We start from the raw sequence: 17063 nt of genomic DNA, 5'->3' as shown, positions 1-17063 counted from the left end.
TTTTCAGCTACATCACTTTGCCCCATTCGGCACACCTTTGTTATATTCGCCTACACATTGCCGTAAGGCGAGCTACGCTCGCTATAAACTACGCGTTGTTTCTCTAAGATAAGGAATATTGAAGAAATGTGACTGGTGGACAATGGAAGATAAGTTACATGATCAATATCCATAGTTCACATTTACCGAACTGCGCGCGCGATTAAAATGGATTAGTATATTTCTCATGCATGACAATGGTCCTTATAGTATACCTAGGTGTAGGGAATAACATGTACAGAGGCATTTTCTTTCTGGTTTGGTGCCAGTGCGACATGCCAATTATTATCAAGTATTTAAAGCGTTTCTTGATAAAACTTTAAATGCTTTCGATAGTGTGTAGTAAAGGGTTTTCTTGTTTAAATTCGTCAGTAACGCATACCTACATATGTTATCGTCTTGGTAGCAAGCTATCTTATTAATCAAGGTCAAAAGGCATTTGTTAGCTCAACTTTCATAGAAGTAAAATCTATTACACGCCGATCTTCCTAGGTCAGTTGTTCAAGTTAAAGATTGCGTTTTAGTAAATGTAAACATGTCGGTTTACTTGAAAAATAGCTGCTGGTTATTGTCTTTGATTTCTTACTACATGTATTTCCATAACTTTACCTTATAAAGTAACCTACACTATTTTGAAACTACCCTGCCACAGATTCCTTCTTCAGATACGATAGTTATTTAGTAACCAATACTCACACGATCATATCTATTTCCTTTATTTATACTTAGTGCATACGATCCTGTAGAAACCACAAGTAGAGCCAATGCTAAGATTGGAAAATCGATCAGTGATCTATGGAAAAAATGTGAAGATTTCGCTACATATAGTAGATATGGCACTGCAGTTGAACAGGTATGTAAAACATGTTTCAAATATGTGATACCAGTTACCAGATAAGCGGACAATATGAAAGATAAAAGCATGACGATAACTGTGTTATTGAGGAACTGGCCCCGCTTTCACTAACGTTCTCAAGTCAAAATCTTAGCTCAATTCTGAGAAAAATCTCAACTTTAATTCTAAGCTTGAGAATTTTCTCAGATTGACTTTCACTAAAAATCTCTCAGTAAAATCCCAACTTACGCGCTGAGATTTTTCTCAGATTTCTTGAGTCAAGGGTTGGGCTGTCTCATATAATACTGGGCTTATTAAAGTGTAGAGGCATGTGTACAAAAATGGCGAAATGTACTTGGTAGAGTAAAAACAAATGGAAATAGAAAAGTAGAGCTCAGTTTATTTACACGAATAATTTAGCTTTATTACTGATCTTATTGTTCCTTCTCTACTTCGATTCGGTAAGTCACACTTGACTGAGCAACTGACATCGAAAGCTGTTTTCAAGATGGCCAGTAAAACGCCGTAACCTTACAAATAACCTCTGACGTTAAAATTATTCTTTCCTAATTGAGGCGACTCTGGCGGATTACATATGTAGACTAGCTCTTGGACTATGATATCAGTCTAGCGGTTAGTCTAGATTGCATGTTACTAAACCCGAGGATGGTTGATTGATTCTTTTATTTCCTCCATTCTTGAAGAGCATATGTACAAACAGATAGGCATATATAAGCAAATTTACATGTAAAAAACATAATATTATTGTTCTTCTCTTGAGAAGGAACACTTTAATTCGGTAAATCACACTTGACTGAGCTACTGGTATCGACAGCTGTTGTCATTACAAGCTGGCCAATTAATCTCCGTGGCCTTAGAAATAACCTCTGACGTTAAACTATTCTTTCCTAACTGAGGCGACTCTCTGACTGCATGCGTTCCGTGGATTACATGTTAATAAATCCTGAGGATGATTGATTGATTCTTTTATTCCCTCCATTCTTGAAGAACATAACATATGTACATTCAGTCGACCAGATAGACATATATCAGCAAATTTAAATGTAAACAACTAAATATAATCGTTACCTTCAAATGCATGGTTAATATGTGAAAACAAACCACATTGCGAACCTCTAATTATGCCCAACAAATTCACGCATTGAATCGTAATGGATTGACCGAGTCAATGTCTTATTGCCGTATTTATTCTACTGAAAGTGGTAACAGATTTAATTTGTTGTTGGATGTTAAATAACTAGCGTAAATACTTACTTGACATTTTTTGGCAGTATAAAAACAGACATTGCAACCAAAATTTTACAAGATGATCATTTAACACTTACATAGATGTGCCCTAGAAGGAACTTTTGCTATGCTGTAACTTGTCGTTACGTTCGAATGCATGGTTAATATGTGAAAACATACCCTATTGCGACCCTCCAATCACGCACAATAAATTTACGTATCGAATCGTACACTGGAAATGGATTGACCGGGTCAATGTCTTACTGCCGTATATACACAACTGAAAGTGGTAACAATATAGTTCTTTTTCAAAATTTTAGTTGATTTTTTTTTTGTATTTTGGTACAGAAATAAACGCCCCCACTTGGTGCAAAATTAAATGCCCCCGGGTCGCTATTCAAAATTGGTAGTCGACGAAAGTCCCCACTTGGAATGGACGGACATACTTATTTCAAGCCGAGCCCGCAGCAAGCGTCATATTTACCTCCCTAGCATCCAGTCTAGACGCAGTGTAACAGACTACATCCAGTCTAGACCGATACTGTTGGAAGTAGTACCAAGTAAAGTAAATCACCCAGTGCTGAACACTAGTCGGGATATCAGCCTCAGCCGGGAATGGATTTGAATCGAACCCGGATCGCTGTCGTTGTAGTCCAAACTGCTAACCACTGCGACACTGACTCCTTGATTAAACAGGGGGATACGGAATGTCAATTAGGTAGAACGGTCTTGTCTTTGTGTCCGATCCTGGGGTTCCACACTCTGATGACTAATATTTAAAACAGACATTGCAACCAACATTCTATAGGATGATCATTATATATTTATATAGATGTGCCCTAAAAGGAACTTCTGCTAGACTTTAACTAGTACTTGCATATTTGTGTCTGCTGATGCAGAATACTTGTACCGAAAATTGTGGATAACGTTTACCTACTTTATTTTTAAGTCTGCCTGCCTATCTGGAGAATGGCTCAACATAAAATCTCTTTCTTAACATTATAAAGCACACTTTGTTCCCAAACATGACGTAAATGTTGTTCAGTAAAAAGAGAGGGCTTTACCAACTTCATCACATGGTCCGAGAGCTCATGGACTTTTATTGCAACAATTGAGGTCAGAAAAAATTTATACTTTTTTGGAAACAATATTTCATATCCTCCATGATAAAAACCCTATTTCTTAAGTCTCAAAGCCGTGCCTATCTATATTTTGTTCACTTATGTTTGTGATAGGAGAGGTAAAACTCACTTGTAAAAATATTAGGGGGTTGGGTAAAGTTTACGTCTTCCAGTTTTTACACTATTTATTACAGTAAATATCTAATTGTCAGTAAATGTATGTATGTCAAATATGTCAGCAATTAGATATTCATCAAACAGGAATGAAGGGCACACTTGATATTCAAGGACAAAGGTCAAATTTACGGGGAAAAAATCATAAAAATTGGCATATATGAAATATATTTTTATTCTTAAAAATTAGTTTGTTAGCATAAGTCACTCAGCTTTATTTATGTAATGTGTATATATAAGCCAATGTCAAAAATGCAGATCTTTTTGCAAAAAGTCAAGGTCAACTATGATAATTGAAGGTCAAAGTTCATTTTCATGTAAAAATGTGAAAAATGTGACCTTTACTTTTTCTACTCTATTTAATATGGCTTCACATTATTAGTTACTGAAGTTAATTCGTTTTGATGTTTGTTTGCAAGGCAAGTCAGCAGTGCAGATGTAACCCCAAAACTGCCACGGGTAAAGCTAATATCAAAGGTCAAACGTCAAATTTGTGAGAAAAATCGCATGAATAGCTTCCTGTTTGAAATATAACCGATATTTTTTAATCATTATTATTAATTGCTAGTGATTTATTTTAATGTTTATATGTCCATCAATGTCAGTAATATCTTTATCGTCTGAAATCAGACAAATTCAAATGTGATATTAAGGGTCAAAAGTAATTTTCAAGTAAAAGAATGAAACATAGCTCTAAATCTACTTGTTAGTGTGCCCATGTATTCATACCATTTCTAGTATTAAACAGGGAAATCATTAAAAGAATGTTATCAACTTGAAAAGCGCACGAGTGCAGACTTTTTATTTAAACATGTTAAATACTAACCTAGTAGTCAGGTAAATATTTGGTTACCTACCTTTGCTAGTGTGCTTTTCAGGTTGATAGGCTCAATAATAACTCTGTCAAAACAAAGTAGGTATACGGTAACATTGTTTTGAATTTCTTTTGTTTTATAGATATTTGTACACAACAGGAAAGTCTTGCGAAAACTCCAAGAGGGCGATCTAATTGAGATCAGAAGGGGTATTGGATACTCTCATTGGGCTGTCTACGTTGGTATGCTCTCAAATAATGTTAATTTTTCATATTAATTATAATTTATTTAATGAGTGGGGTATTTATATTTGTGACATGTTCTGAAACATGTCAGTTTTACTCGAAGAAACAAATATATAATACTTTAAATGTACATGTATATAAAACTCTGATATGTAAGCTTTATCAATATCACATTGTTTTGAGTTGGAGAGTGATGAGAATGCTGTTAGCCGAATGTTCACAATAATTATAACTGTCCAGATATTTATTTCATTATACTTAAAATAGGAATATATTCAACGTAGTTCTGCACGTTAAAAAGATTACTACACCGTAGAATTTGATTAAATCTTGATTTTTAGAAACTTCAGAATACACTTAGAATACCACTTCGGCAAAAAAAACATAGAGTCGTGTTCTCGTTTTTGTCCTAGTCTGATTTGAAAAATTTTATCCTCATACAAGGTTTCATAATTTTGATGATATTTTAGCAAATAGAATTTTTTCTACAAGGTTGATTTTGCTGAAACATCTCTAAGTTTTGAATAAGCATACGGCCTATAACATGGTGAAGTAAAATGTTTAGGTGCTGGTGTTTGTTTTTGAGATACTTGCCCGCGATTAAAGAGATCCGTGCATTTCAAGCTAATTTTAAGGAGGTAGGTTACCTTAATATTTGTATGTGCGCATGTCCAACCGGAAGCTAACGTGACGATTTACGACGACGTTTACGAAAATCAAAATGTGTTTGTATCCATTCTTCTGAAAATAAATCATGTACCTGTCTTTGATCTGATGTTTTATGGTTTAATGTCTCCCCGTACTTGGATTCAGTGTTGTTATATTTTCTGGTCCCTTGGGATCATGGAGTCCATTCAAATTATATGTAATAGAATTCCGCTTAAACCGGTGCTAGGGGGCGTGAGAGGTGTTGCACATTTCATTACCTCTCATGAACAGACTCAATCAAACCGAGTCTGCTATTATTCTTCTTGGTTGCATTTTTTGCTTCCAAAGGATCTTTTTACAGATTTTATTAACTATCACAACAGCAATCTTTAAGTGCCGTGTGGAGGCTGTAAAATGTCTCCCCGTACTTGGATTCAGTGTTGTTATATTTTCTGGTCCTTTGGGATCATGGAGTCCATTCAACATATGTATAATAGAGTTCCGCTTAAGCCGGTGCTAGTGGGCGTGAGAGGTGTTGCACATTTCGTTACCTCTCATGAACAGACACAATCAAACCGAGTCTGCTATTATTCTTCTTTGTTGCATTTTTTGCTTCCAAAGGATCTTTTTACAGATTTTATTAATAATGCAGAAATAATGAATAAATTGCCGCAGAAACGCTTCAAAACAATGATGCCTTAAAATGACGTCACTAACGTCATGACGTTAAGTGTCAATTACCGCGCGATATTAATAGCTTTTATTTTGAAAGTAGGTAATTCTTTGCATATTCTTTATTTGAACTGTTTTCAAAACGTCATTATTTGCTGAAATATTTTTATGAGTCTTTTGCTCTGAATAATAATCAATATTTTGCTTCTTTTATGTAGTTATATTGAAATATTATGCGGAATGTAAGAAAATGGATGATGGTAACCAATGTTATTTGGAATATAGTTGGGTGAAAGGTTACTTGTTACGGCCATTTTCAAATGAAAAAACTGGCAGTTTGATTTGTATTACCTATTTTTCAGTTTCCGTTGTTAATTTTTAACATATATACTAAAACTAAGCTCTCAATTTGTTCATATTTCAGTAGAAAATTGTGGTTTCTTTAATTAAAATTGATGTTCCCATGGAAACGAAGACCGTGACCTATATATCTAAATGTAAAATTCAAAAGCGTTGACACTGGTCTATTTAAGGAACGCTTTTTATTTTCATTTCAACAATATCCATGAGAGTAATGGCAGCATGCCGAACGATTTTTCCATGAAAAATGCCAGACGAAGGGTACTGCTGTAAATATTTTAAACTGTGAAATTTATTTAAATAAATGCAAATGATACGAAAATATAACTTACGTTAGAAATAATGTGTTTTAAAGCTACATTAACAAGAAAGATAATTTTATTCATATTTTTTGTGTGAAATTAAGACAAAAACAAGATATAAGCTATTTAAACATCTCTGTTACCATGGTTACTTTAAACTTTAAGAAAAATAGGATACCATGTGAAAGTGCTTGGTATTTTGCTAATAATATTACCCAAATATTCCATGTTGGTAATTAACAGAATGGCACTGAAGCAATCGAAAAGCCCGTTTTTATACATAGTTGTTTAAAAATGAGAAAAAATGCGTTACCATGGAAACACGAGTCCCGCGACATATACATTTTAAGCTTATATTAGAAAGCTTACGCGCATACAAGTGAAATTATCAATTATGCAGACTTCTAGGGACATCAATGAAACTAAAATACTCTGAAAAGTGTTAAATATCCGTATTTTCCATCTTCTTTCAATATAAAATACCTTTGGAGGGTCATGTTCTTCAAACCTGGATAAAAACTGAACTTCAAGGGACAGGGATAACCGAAATTGAGACTGTAGCAGTTAAAACATCATATTACACGAAATACAAAAAAAAAATGCTGCGGTTCAACTAATTTGAATTTAACCTGGTAACAAGGTAACCTACCTCCTTAAGACATTTTTTGGAATTATTTGTAAGATGGTTTAATATCATACTTTATCTTTAGAAAGATGGTAACGATGCCGTTGTATTAAATTCACTCACAGACGTTACAAACATTGACTTATCATGTTTTTCAAAATGAAATCTAATCTGACCCCAGCATATCTATCCCCCCAGTTCCTGATTCTGGTGATAACCGCTACAACCTAAGAAACTCGCTAGAACAACATTATATTTCAATTCTTTTTTGCCTTCTGTTGTACGTGATTGGAACCTACTGAGACCAGATATCCGTAATTCTGAAACACGTTCATCATTTAAAAGTAACTTAAATAAAAACAAGCAGCGCATTCCAGCCTATTATTACACCGGAAACAGGAAAATCCAGGTGCTCCATACACGACTACGAACAAAATGCAGTGCACTGAACCAACATCTTTATCCAAAGAATATTTCTCCCACACCATTGTGCCAGTGTGGACAGATTGAAACTAATTGCCACTTCTTTTTTTAATCGTTGTCGATACGATCTTCTTGATAACCTGAGGAATTTCGCAATTGACTTGGATACTGTTCTTTTTGGAAACCAGGACCTTTCTGATCAGGATAACATGACTATATTCACGCATGTACAGACATAAATATCCGAAAGTAAAAGTTTCTGTTAGCAACCCTGAGACATGCCCTTATCTTGCCTCTTTTTCGTTTCTCTTCTACGCTTGACTTATTCTATCATTCTAAAATTCACTTCCTCTTTTATGTAAATGTTTCTCGTCACTATACATTGTCCCCGCACCCACCCCCCTTTTTTTTCTTTTCATCATTAATGATTCATAGTTTTTCTTACACATTTTAAGACTATATATTCCTAGCCCCGTTACAGATTTTAGTTCGATATGCTCATACAGTTATATTTTGTCCGCTAAGGAGAAGAATTCTATAAGACTTGTCTTTCATTCTTATCCTTTCCTGTTTTGCTTTCATCACAGTATGACATTTGTATCAATGTATGCACTTCATTTTGGGAATAAATATGTTTTAACTTAAAATTCACTCATCTGTTGCCATTAATTAACTAAATGATTTTTATTTCCGTACGCCGAAGCCAGGCTTCATTCTACGTTATCCCGATAAATAGAGAATATTAGGTTACTGTCTGATAAATTTAAATTTATTAGGCGAGTTGAAGAAAATATATTAGGCGAGGCTGTGCCGAGCCATATATTTTTTCGTAGACGAGCCTAATAAATTTAAAAATTTTTAAGACAGTAATCTAATATTCTATTTATCCTACCTGTTCAGAAAATAGGGAAAAATGTCGTTTGGAAGAGCAACAGCGTGTAGACTTGACGTCGTATACGACGTTTGCAAGTGCAATTCTATTTGTGGATAAAACTGAAAAAAAAATGCAATAACTTTTTTGTTTCTGGATAAAAACTTTTGATATTACCACTTATTTTCTTAGTTAGAACATTTCCAATACAATGTTAACGGTTTCTATGAAAAATTCGGATAAAGGGTGTTTTCAAAATTTCCGGCTGAAGTGCTGTAAAAGTGAAAAATAGCAATAACATTTAAGTTTTTGGATAAAAACCTATAATTTGACCACTCATTTTCTAAGTTCAAGCATTTCCAATACAATGGTGACGGTTTCAATACAAAATTTTGATAAAATATGTGATTTCAAAAATTCCCGCAAAGTGATATCTTGACATTGCCTAGATAAAGCAAAGTTTATTAGGCAGGCCGATTTTATGCTATATCTTGCATGAGGGTAGGATAAATGACGTTACGCCAATACTTCCGGTTTATGAACATTTCAAAATTAAGTAAAGCAACTGTTACAGTCAAATATATCAACTAGTTCTAGTGTTTTAAGACATGTATATCTGTTCTGATCCGATCTGCTTCTAAAAACTTGCACATTATCAAAGCTTCCGGTATCTCTAACAGCTAGAACTGTCAACGCGTTGACGGTATATTTTGCTTAAAATGGACCAATAAAAATAAAGATATTTTCTTGATAAAAATAGTAAGACTATATAATATTTATGGAAGTTTTTGATAAGGAATAAACATGTGGTGTAATGACTTTTATTATATACCTGTATAAATTCTGTAAAAAAAATCTGCTTATATTTCACAATTAAATATGAACATGCAGCAAAAAATCCGTATTGTACTTTGTAAATTCCGTATTGTACCTTCCGTATTGTATGCTGCCGGAATACTTTCATCAATATGCATGACCCGACACATTTCTATAAATAGCGCACATAAAAACTTCACTTAGTTCAATAACATTGAAGATTTCGTTCAATAACAAAACAAGAAACAAAAAGGTAGAGGTATATAATAAAAGGGTCATTATAATAGTAGCTAGATCAGGGATTTTGTATTCGGCTCTCGTGGATTTTACAAGGTCGGATCTCTCGAGGCGCGCAATTCGCTCGAGCCGAATATACATATAATATCCCTTTTATATAATTATATGATTATTTTATTTAACATGTGGAGAATACTGTAAGCGGGGTCGGGGCTAACAGCATACATCTCTACTGTCTCATGAAAAGCACTTTTATATTTGTTTTAATAAATCGAATAAAACTAAATAATATCATAAATTAATTGAGAAATTGTTCCAGAAGAAAAAAACTAATTTTAGCAAGAAAAAATTAAGTACATTATTGCTGAATTTAAACACAATTACCTCCAAATCAAAGTACATTACGCGCATTTAATTCATACAATGTCTGACCAGTTAAGGTTGTAGCGCACACCTTTAACTTTGTTGCAAGTAAAGAAAAGTATCAGATTTTCTTACGCAGGGAGTAAAATATATGATCTTAGATATGAAAACGTATCCAATTATTTAAAACAGAAAAAGTACTAAAATGAATTATAAAAAATACTTCACTGCAACCTTAAACTAATCTATACGTATTGGGTACAATGGGTTCATTTGAAATATTGAGAGGCAACTCAAAATTTAAGTAAGTTCCTTAAATATTGAAAAATTTAAGTCGGTTCTGTTAAAGAACCAGTTTGGCTTTTATCTGGATAATATCATCCCAAAGTAAGTTTATCCGGGAACTCTTCTCATCAGCACATACACTAATCGAATCTATTAATGCCCTGAAAATTGCCCTTGGTGTTCCTTGGATAGTTCTCTACTATAGATTTTCAAAAAAATCCATTCCATGCAGATTTTTTTTTAGATAATTCTTCTTTTCCAAAACTGCAATGCCCAAAAGTTAGATACTAGATGAGTTTATTCAAATCATTCACCTGGGATTAAAACTGAATCCGCCCCGGGGTTCACTTGTTTTACATAACGTTTACATAAAAGAAATAATAAAAAAATTCTTCTTGTCTAAAACGGAAAGGTTATTTGGTCTAGTGGTCCTCTGCCAAGTTTGTTCAAATCATGCCCTAAGGGTCAAAATGTTCCCCGCCCAGGAGTCCACTTGGGAAAAAAATGTGCTTGTCTAAAACCTGGAAAACTCAAACTTAAACATTTGGCATGTAGCATAGTGTGGTGGTAATCTTCCAGTTTTGTTCAAATCATGCGCCTTGGCTCAAAATTGGTCCACTCTGGAGACTTCTTCTACATAGATTTCTACAGGAAAGATTTTAAAAATCACGTCTAAAACCTGAAACCCTGGAGCCTACATATTTTGAATGTAGCTTTGTGCAGGTTTGTTAAAACTTTTCCCGCAAAGGGATCGCTTGTTTACATATACTTATGAAAGAAAAAAGTGGATTTCATCTTGTCCGAAGCTGCAAGACACAGTGCTTAACTTTAAAGAACCTTATGTGTAGTTTTCACTTAGTTGGCCATAACTCTGGCCTAGCTGAGTAAAATCCTAAAGAGAACACTTCATAGGCTATAAAACAATCCTCTTATGTTATATGATTCTAGGTCAAGTACATTTTAACATACATGTTTCACAAATCTTTTTTTTTAAGTAAGTTTGGACAAGAAGTCTGGTCTTGTGTAGTAAAATAATGACTGTAGGTAAAATATTTTCGGAGGTACGCGCGGCAAAACATTAAAAATAAAAATTTTTTCTTAGGTCAGGGGCCATAACTCCTACAATACTGAATTAATCCGGATGCGAAACCCCAGGTGCACAACTGCACATGCTGACCAACATTCCTGTAAACTTTGGTGACTCTAGGTCAAATACTTTTGGAAATACGCGCGACACAACATTAAAATGACCAATTTTTTACTAAGTCAGGGGCCATAACTCCTACACGACTGAATGAATCCGGACGCGAAACCCCAGGTGCACAATTACACATGCTCACCAACATTCCTGTAAAGTTTTGTGACACTACGTCAAATACTTTTGGAGCTAGGCGCGACACAACACTAAAATGACAAATTTTTACAAAGTCAGTGGCCATAACTCCTACATGACTGAATGAATCCGGACGCGAAACCCCAGGTGCACAACTACACATGCTGACCAACATTCCTGTAAAGTTTTGTGACTCCACGTCAAATACTTTTGGAGCTAGGCGCGACACAACATTCTCGGAAGGACGGACGGACGGACAGACAAGAGTAAATCTATATACCCCCACCACTCATGGGGGGCACAAAAAGGACAAAATTATATGTCTCCCATGATGGCCTGTCAGTGGTGACTGGGCATGTAACTAGCATTTATTTTCAATTTGAACTTTGACCTATTTGCCGAACACTATAGTGGTCATCTACTGAACATAGGCATTCATGCTATAATGCTGGATGATCATAATAAGTGAAAGTGTTCTCAAGCTTATATAACCTGACTCCCTCTTTATCTAATTGTCAGTGACCTTTAACTTTGAGCTACTGACCCCAAATTATTCATCTGTTATGATTTAAAGCCTGATGACCATGGGAAAAATTATCATTCAGCTTTCCATAATAAAATATTTCAGTCTTAGGGTCACTGTGATATTGACATTTCACCTACCAGTCCCTTAAAGAAAGAGATCTTCTACTAAACTACAATGAATTTTGACAATCATAAGCTAAAGCATTCTGCTATTATTGATCAGTTACTGCTTTCAGTCTTCTCCATATTTTGTGTATAATCATAAATTCCATTTATTGCCTTCCCTTTCCAGTTATTGAAGGCCAAATATGAGATATGACCAGATGCTAACTATTACTTTAAAAAATGAATGCAATGCATTTTCAGTTGTGTACACAACTGACATTAGAATTCATATAATTGTGATACTTGGCTATCTTATATGAAGTGAAAGAAAGGAAATATGGAGCTAGTTCCAATCATAATTATGCAGCTTACTAGAATACTCTAGACTATATATCAGCTTTTTTTCTCATAACAAATCACCATTCAAAAAAATAAATTATGCCTCCCCTTACTATTTTTAGTTTCCAAGATCATCTATGGAATATTTCTATAAAGAATGTTATACATTATTAACTTTCAGTTATTATTGCTTATAATCAAATCCATTTGACAAAAGTAACTATTATAATTATGTCATTTTTTCTCTTTAAATCCTCATTAAAGCAAAAAATAAATATCTGATCTGAAAAAAAAGCTTCATTCCCCTTGTGAAGAAAATTTAATCTAGCAATTAATTTATGATAGCCCCAGATTAGTTAGGAAAACTATACAATGTTATTTATATTCTGCTATTCCATGAACTTGTGAAAAGTAACTGCATAACTTTTCATCAGTTTTGTTGCATTTATAATAACTTTTTGACAGATGATGGCCACTGAATGTATCATTTTCATTTTTCAAAAAGGAAGATATTTACACAGAAACAAAATTTATTACCATTTAACCTGACATATATTATATAACTACAAGCATTTTATATAAAATAATGATGTAGGAATGTGATAAATTAAACAGTTTGATAAATAATTAGTATTCATAAGTTATTAAAAACTTGGCCTAGATTTCATCAAGATGATCATTCTGACAAAATTTCATTAAGATCAGTTGAAAAATACAGCCTCTATCGCATACACAAGGTTTTTCTTTGATTTGACCTAGTGACCTACTTTTTCACCTCAGATAACCCATTTTCGAACTCGGCCTAGATTTCATCAAGGTAATCATTCTGGCCAAAATTCATGAAGATAAGTTGAAAAATACAGCCTGTTTCGTATACACAAGGTTTTTTCCCTGATTTGACCTAGTGACCTAGTTTTTGACCCCGGGTGACCCATTTTCGAACTTGGCCTAGATTTCATCAAGATAACAATTCTGATAAAATTTCATGAAGATCAATTGAAAAATATAGCCTCTCTCGCATACACAAGGTTTTTCTTTGATTTGACCTAGTGACCTAGTTTTTGATCCCAGATGACCCATTTTCGAACTCGGCCTAGATTTTATCAAGGTAATCATTCTGACCAAAATTCATGAAGATCATTTTTAAAAAAATACAGCCTCTATCGCATACACAAGCTAAATGTTGACGGACGACAGACAGACGACAGACGGACGACAGACAGACGACAGACGACGGACGCCGGACATCGAGCGATCAGAAAAACTCACCTGAGCATTGCTAAAAAGAGAAATCAAACATTCAAAATACTTATAAGTCCATAGAAAACAGCTTAGTCTTTCAACATTTTGGGAAGCTGTATACTCTGGTCTGTAATGTAATATAAAGCAACTTGATAAATTTTTAATATATCCTTTTGAAATGAAATTCCTGAAATATTAAATTTTGTTATGACATATATTGAAATCTGTCTGCTTTTGTCATAGTTGATAGAAAATTGATTCTGAATCTTGTGCAGAAACAAATATATACATGAACTATTTTCTCATCTTTATAAAAATAAAAATGCAAGGTACAATCTCTGTGTACATCAGAGCATAATCAGTGTTTTGAAGTTTTATTTATCAGATCTTCCTTAGGTAATTCAATTCCTCAGTTACAGGTTTTATAATTTTGTGAAAGGCAAGGAAAAGAGTTTTAAATTACCTTCTTGTCATACTGGTTGTTTTGGGGCATTCAATGCTTCAAGACACACAGAAATACTCCCTGAAATAAAAAAAGTCAAATAATATTTTATGACATAACCAATATGCATAATTGTGTGATTCATCAATTAATTTAATTACAGAGTTCATATTCATAATGTTTCTCATATTTTAAATAAGAAAATATTTCAACTTCAGGTCTCTAACAATATATTGAATATCTTAGATGAAAATAATCTTAGAAGCTTTATGAATATGACCTCAGGTTTATAGATATAAAGTCACAAAATTGATTTAAAAGCAACTTTCTTGAATTAAAAGGTAATGTTCTGGTAGGTACATGTGTATGACTGGCATTCCACAGCAGCTGATCTTTCATTGTGTCATGAGAACAAGTAAGTCACACACTACAACTATATTTTGGGTCTCAGTTGATCTGGTGTTACTCTTGCATAAATATGACAAACATTTTCTTTTACTCTAGAAAATATAGGTCACAGAAATTTCAAAAAGATCATGTGATACACTGCAACCCTGGATATACTTAATATAGAATAGTTATTTCAAAGTGTTTATGCTTTCAGTAGAAACAAAGTAGATAGATGGTAAGAACTGTGGAGATTAACTTGGGAGGCCTATAATTATCATAAGAAAAAGTGTGTAAGGAAAATTTAACAATTGTTATGCAGTGACAGTAGTGTTTAACAATGGTCAAATAATTTGTTTTAAAATGTTTAAAAGTAGTTGCATATGTAAAAACTCGAATTTTGTGAATAATCTTAAAAGAACACAAATTTTACATGCTGTCATTATAGAAATGTTTTATTTTTTACTAGATTGATAAAATCTTGCAGTGTCAAAGTAATTGCTTTTAAATGTCTGTTAATTGCATTTTATTACATAATTTTTATTTTTATATCTGTTTAGTAAGATAATAATCTTTTGATACGCAGACAAAGGTCCCTGGCCACGTGAAAGCACGTGAAATCTCACTAGGTATCGCAGTATGCGAGATTTGTTGTTAGGTCACAACCATCTAAATAGTTTTCCCTATATATTCTATATAAAACTGACATTTTTTAAAGAGCTTCCAAACATAGCTAGATCCATTTCAGAGAACAAATCCTTACCTCATTTTAAAGAGTTATGATAAAACTGATATAAAATGAAGAGAAAAGTAGGGGTCATGTATCTTCTAAGAGAGATTTCTCTGTCACAATTGCTTACTGTATCAAAATCACACTGCTGTGACCTGGAAGTACTACTCATACTACAACTGAGATTCACTTCACCAAATACAACCTTCTCTCACATTTTTCCTACCAAAATGTCACAAATACATCCACAATGAAATTTAAACAGAAACTAGCTTTAATTTAGACCTCTGTTGCCATGCCAAGTGAAAAATTAGTGTTCAAATACCTGGCAGCCATTACGCGACTAGACCAGATGGCTCCCACGCTGGTTCCTTTAGTATAGTTAGGCCTAGAGGACATGTAAGTTTCCTGCAATATCATTGGTTAATATTATTGTTGTCATGAACCTCATAAAAGTCAATGATAACAGAAGATCAGAAGAATTTTACCTACGAAATAAGAAGGACATATACTTCTGTGCTTCATGTCGAGATATCCGACTAGATAATTACAAAGTTTTAATTAATTTAATTGTGTTTATAGAAATTATTGTTATTATGTGGACATCCATATATTGTTGTTGAAAACTGAATAAAAGAAAAAATCAGAATCTGGATTTTGCTAATTCCCTCAATTTAAGCGGACTTAAGCCAAACAAATAAATAGATAATTAAAAAAAACTGACTTTGAGGTAAAATATTCCCCAAAGAAACTTCACGTTACACGCGCAGCGTTACACAATTATCAAAAAGACATACCTTTTGACCACTGACCAGTTGAAGGTAACTAAATAATCATCTCAATATTCATACTATTATATCTGAAATATAATACAAAATAAACACTGATTAGTGCAAGACATCAAAATAAGTCAATAATAATAAGAAACTACATTACTAGCCTTTATAATTTCAATCATATTCTGTTGACCTTGAAGCATTCTTTTATATCTGAAGGATTAATTGTCTCATTTGTGAAGGACACCAGAAAAATATTCCATATTTTAATCAATGAACAATATCTCATTGCTTGTATTTGTCAAATTACTGCTTCATTAATATCATATACAGTACATGTATTCAATAAGTACACACCATTCATCAGGTTGAATCAGAAAAATAATGCAAAATGTAAACACTGTCACTATGTCAGTAGATTTTTTGTCTTCCTACTGCAAATTATTGTGAGTGTCACAGATAACTTTATAACAGTCTGTACCGTTGTGCCACTTGACTGACAGTTGTGTGTCAATAAATTGAATAATACTGCTCCATTTCCATTGAAATAGAATCGAATGAATACTTCCCTAGTTAATTTAACACAACAAAATGGCATTTTTTCTACTTACCTTAAAACTTCAACGTAGAAGGGTAAAATGTTGTTACCTGAAGGCCGCAGGTATTTTGGAATGCAACAAGTAGTGTAGCACATGGGGAATGGGTGATATCACGTGATTTTTTACCGATATGTGATTGGTTTATCGCATTTATGGAACGCCGTTTTCGCAATATAGCTGGCGAGCTATATGATATATATAGAGTAATGCTTGTGATCTGAATTCCTCATTCATTATTTCATATAATTTATTCAAACTTTTAGCAATGATAAGTATTGATACTTAGTTGTGCATAAGAGGCTTTTAAATGCTCTTTAATTTCCTGGATTATGGTTCTGTGTTGTTTTACTCTATATGTCAACGACGTCCTGGTGAAGGCATGAATCACATTTGTGACAGCTCTAGTAAAGTGTTTCAATAGTCAAGGAATGTGACCAGTTCAGATAAAAGCTATGTTATACATAAAAGGGAAATATAGTTATTTTGCTCAAAACAATGACTTTCAG

At 33.5% G+C, this 17063-nt stretch overlaps 1 protein-coding gene across 1 annotated transcript in view; it reads left to right on the top strand.

Moving 5' to 3' along the window:
* The first annotated feature begins 207 nt into the window (after nucleotides 1–207).
* LOC128559430 (phospholipase A and acyltransferase 2-like) overlaps nucleotides 208–17063 on the top strand; it is a 49257-nt gene continuing 32401 nt past the window's right edge. The window contains exons 1-3 of the mRNA XM_053551001.1: nucleotides 208–215; nucleotides 769–892; nucleotides 4375–4474. Coding sequence (XP_053406976.1) covers nucleotides 208–215; nucleotides 769–892; nucleotides 4375–4474 — 232 coding nt within the window. The remainder of the gene's footprint in view (nucleotides 216–768; nucleotides 893–4374; nucleotides 4475–17063) is intronic.

This window comes from Mercenaria mercenaria, chromosome 1 (assembly GCF_021730395.1).
Source record: "Mercenaria mercenaria strain notata chromosome 1, MADL_Memer_1, whole genome shotgun sequence".
NCBI lineage: Eukaryota > Metazoa > Mollusca > Bivalvia > Venerida > Veneridae > Mercenaria > Mercenaria mercenaria.
This window is presented reverse-complemented; position numbering and strand designations above follow the sequence as displayed.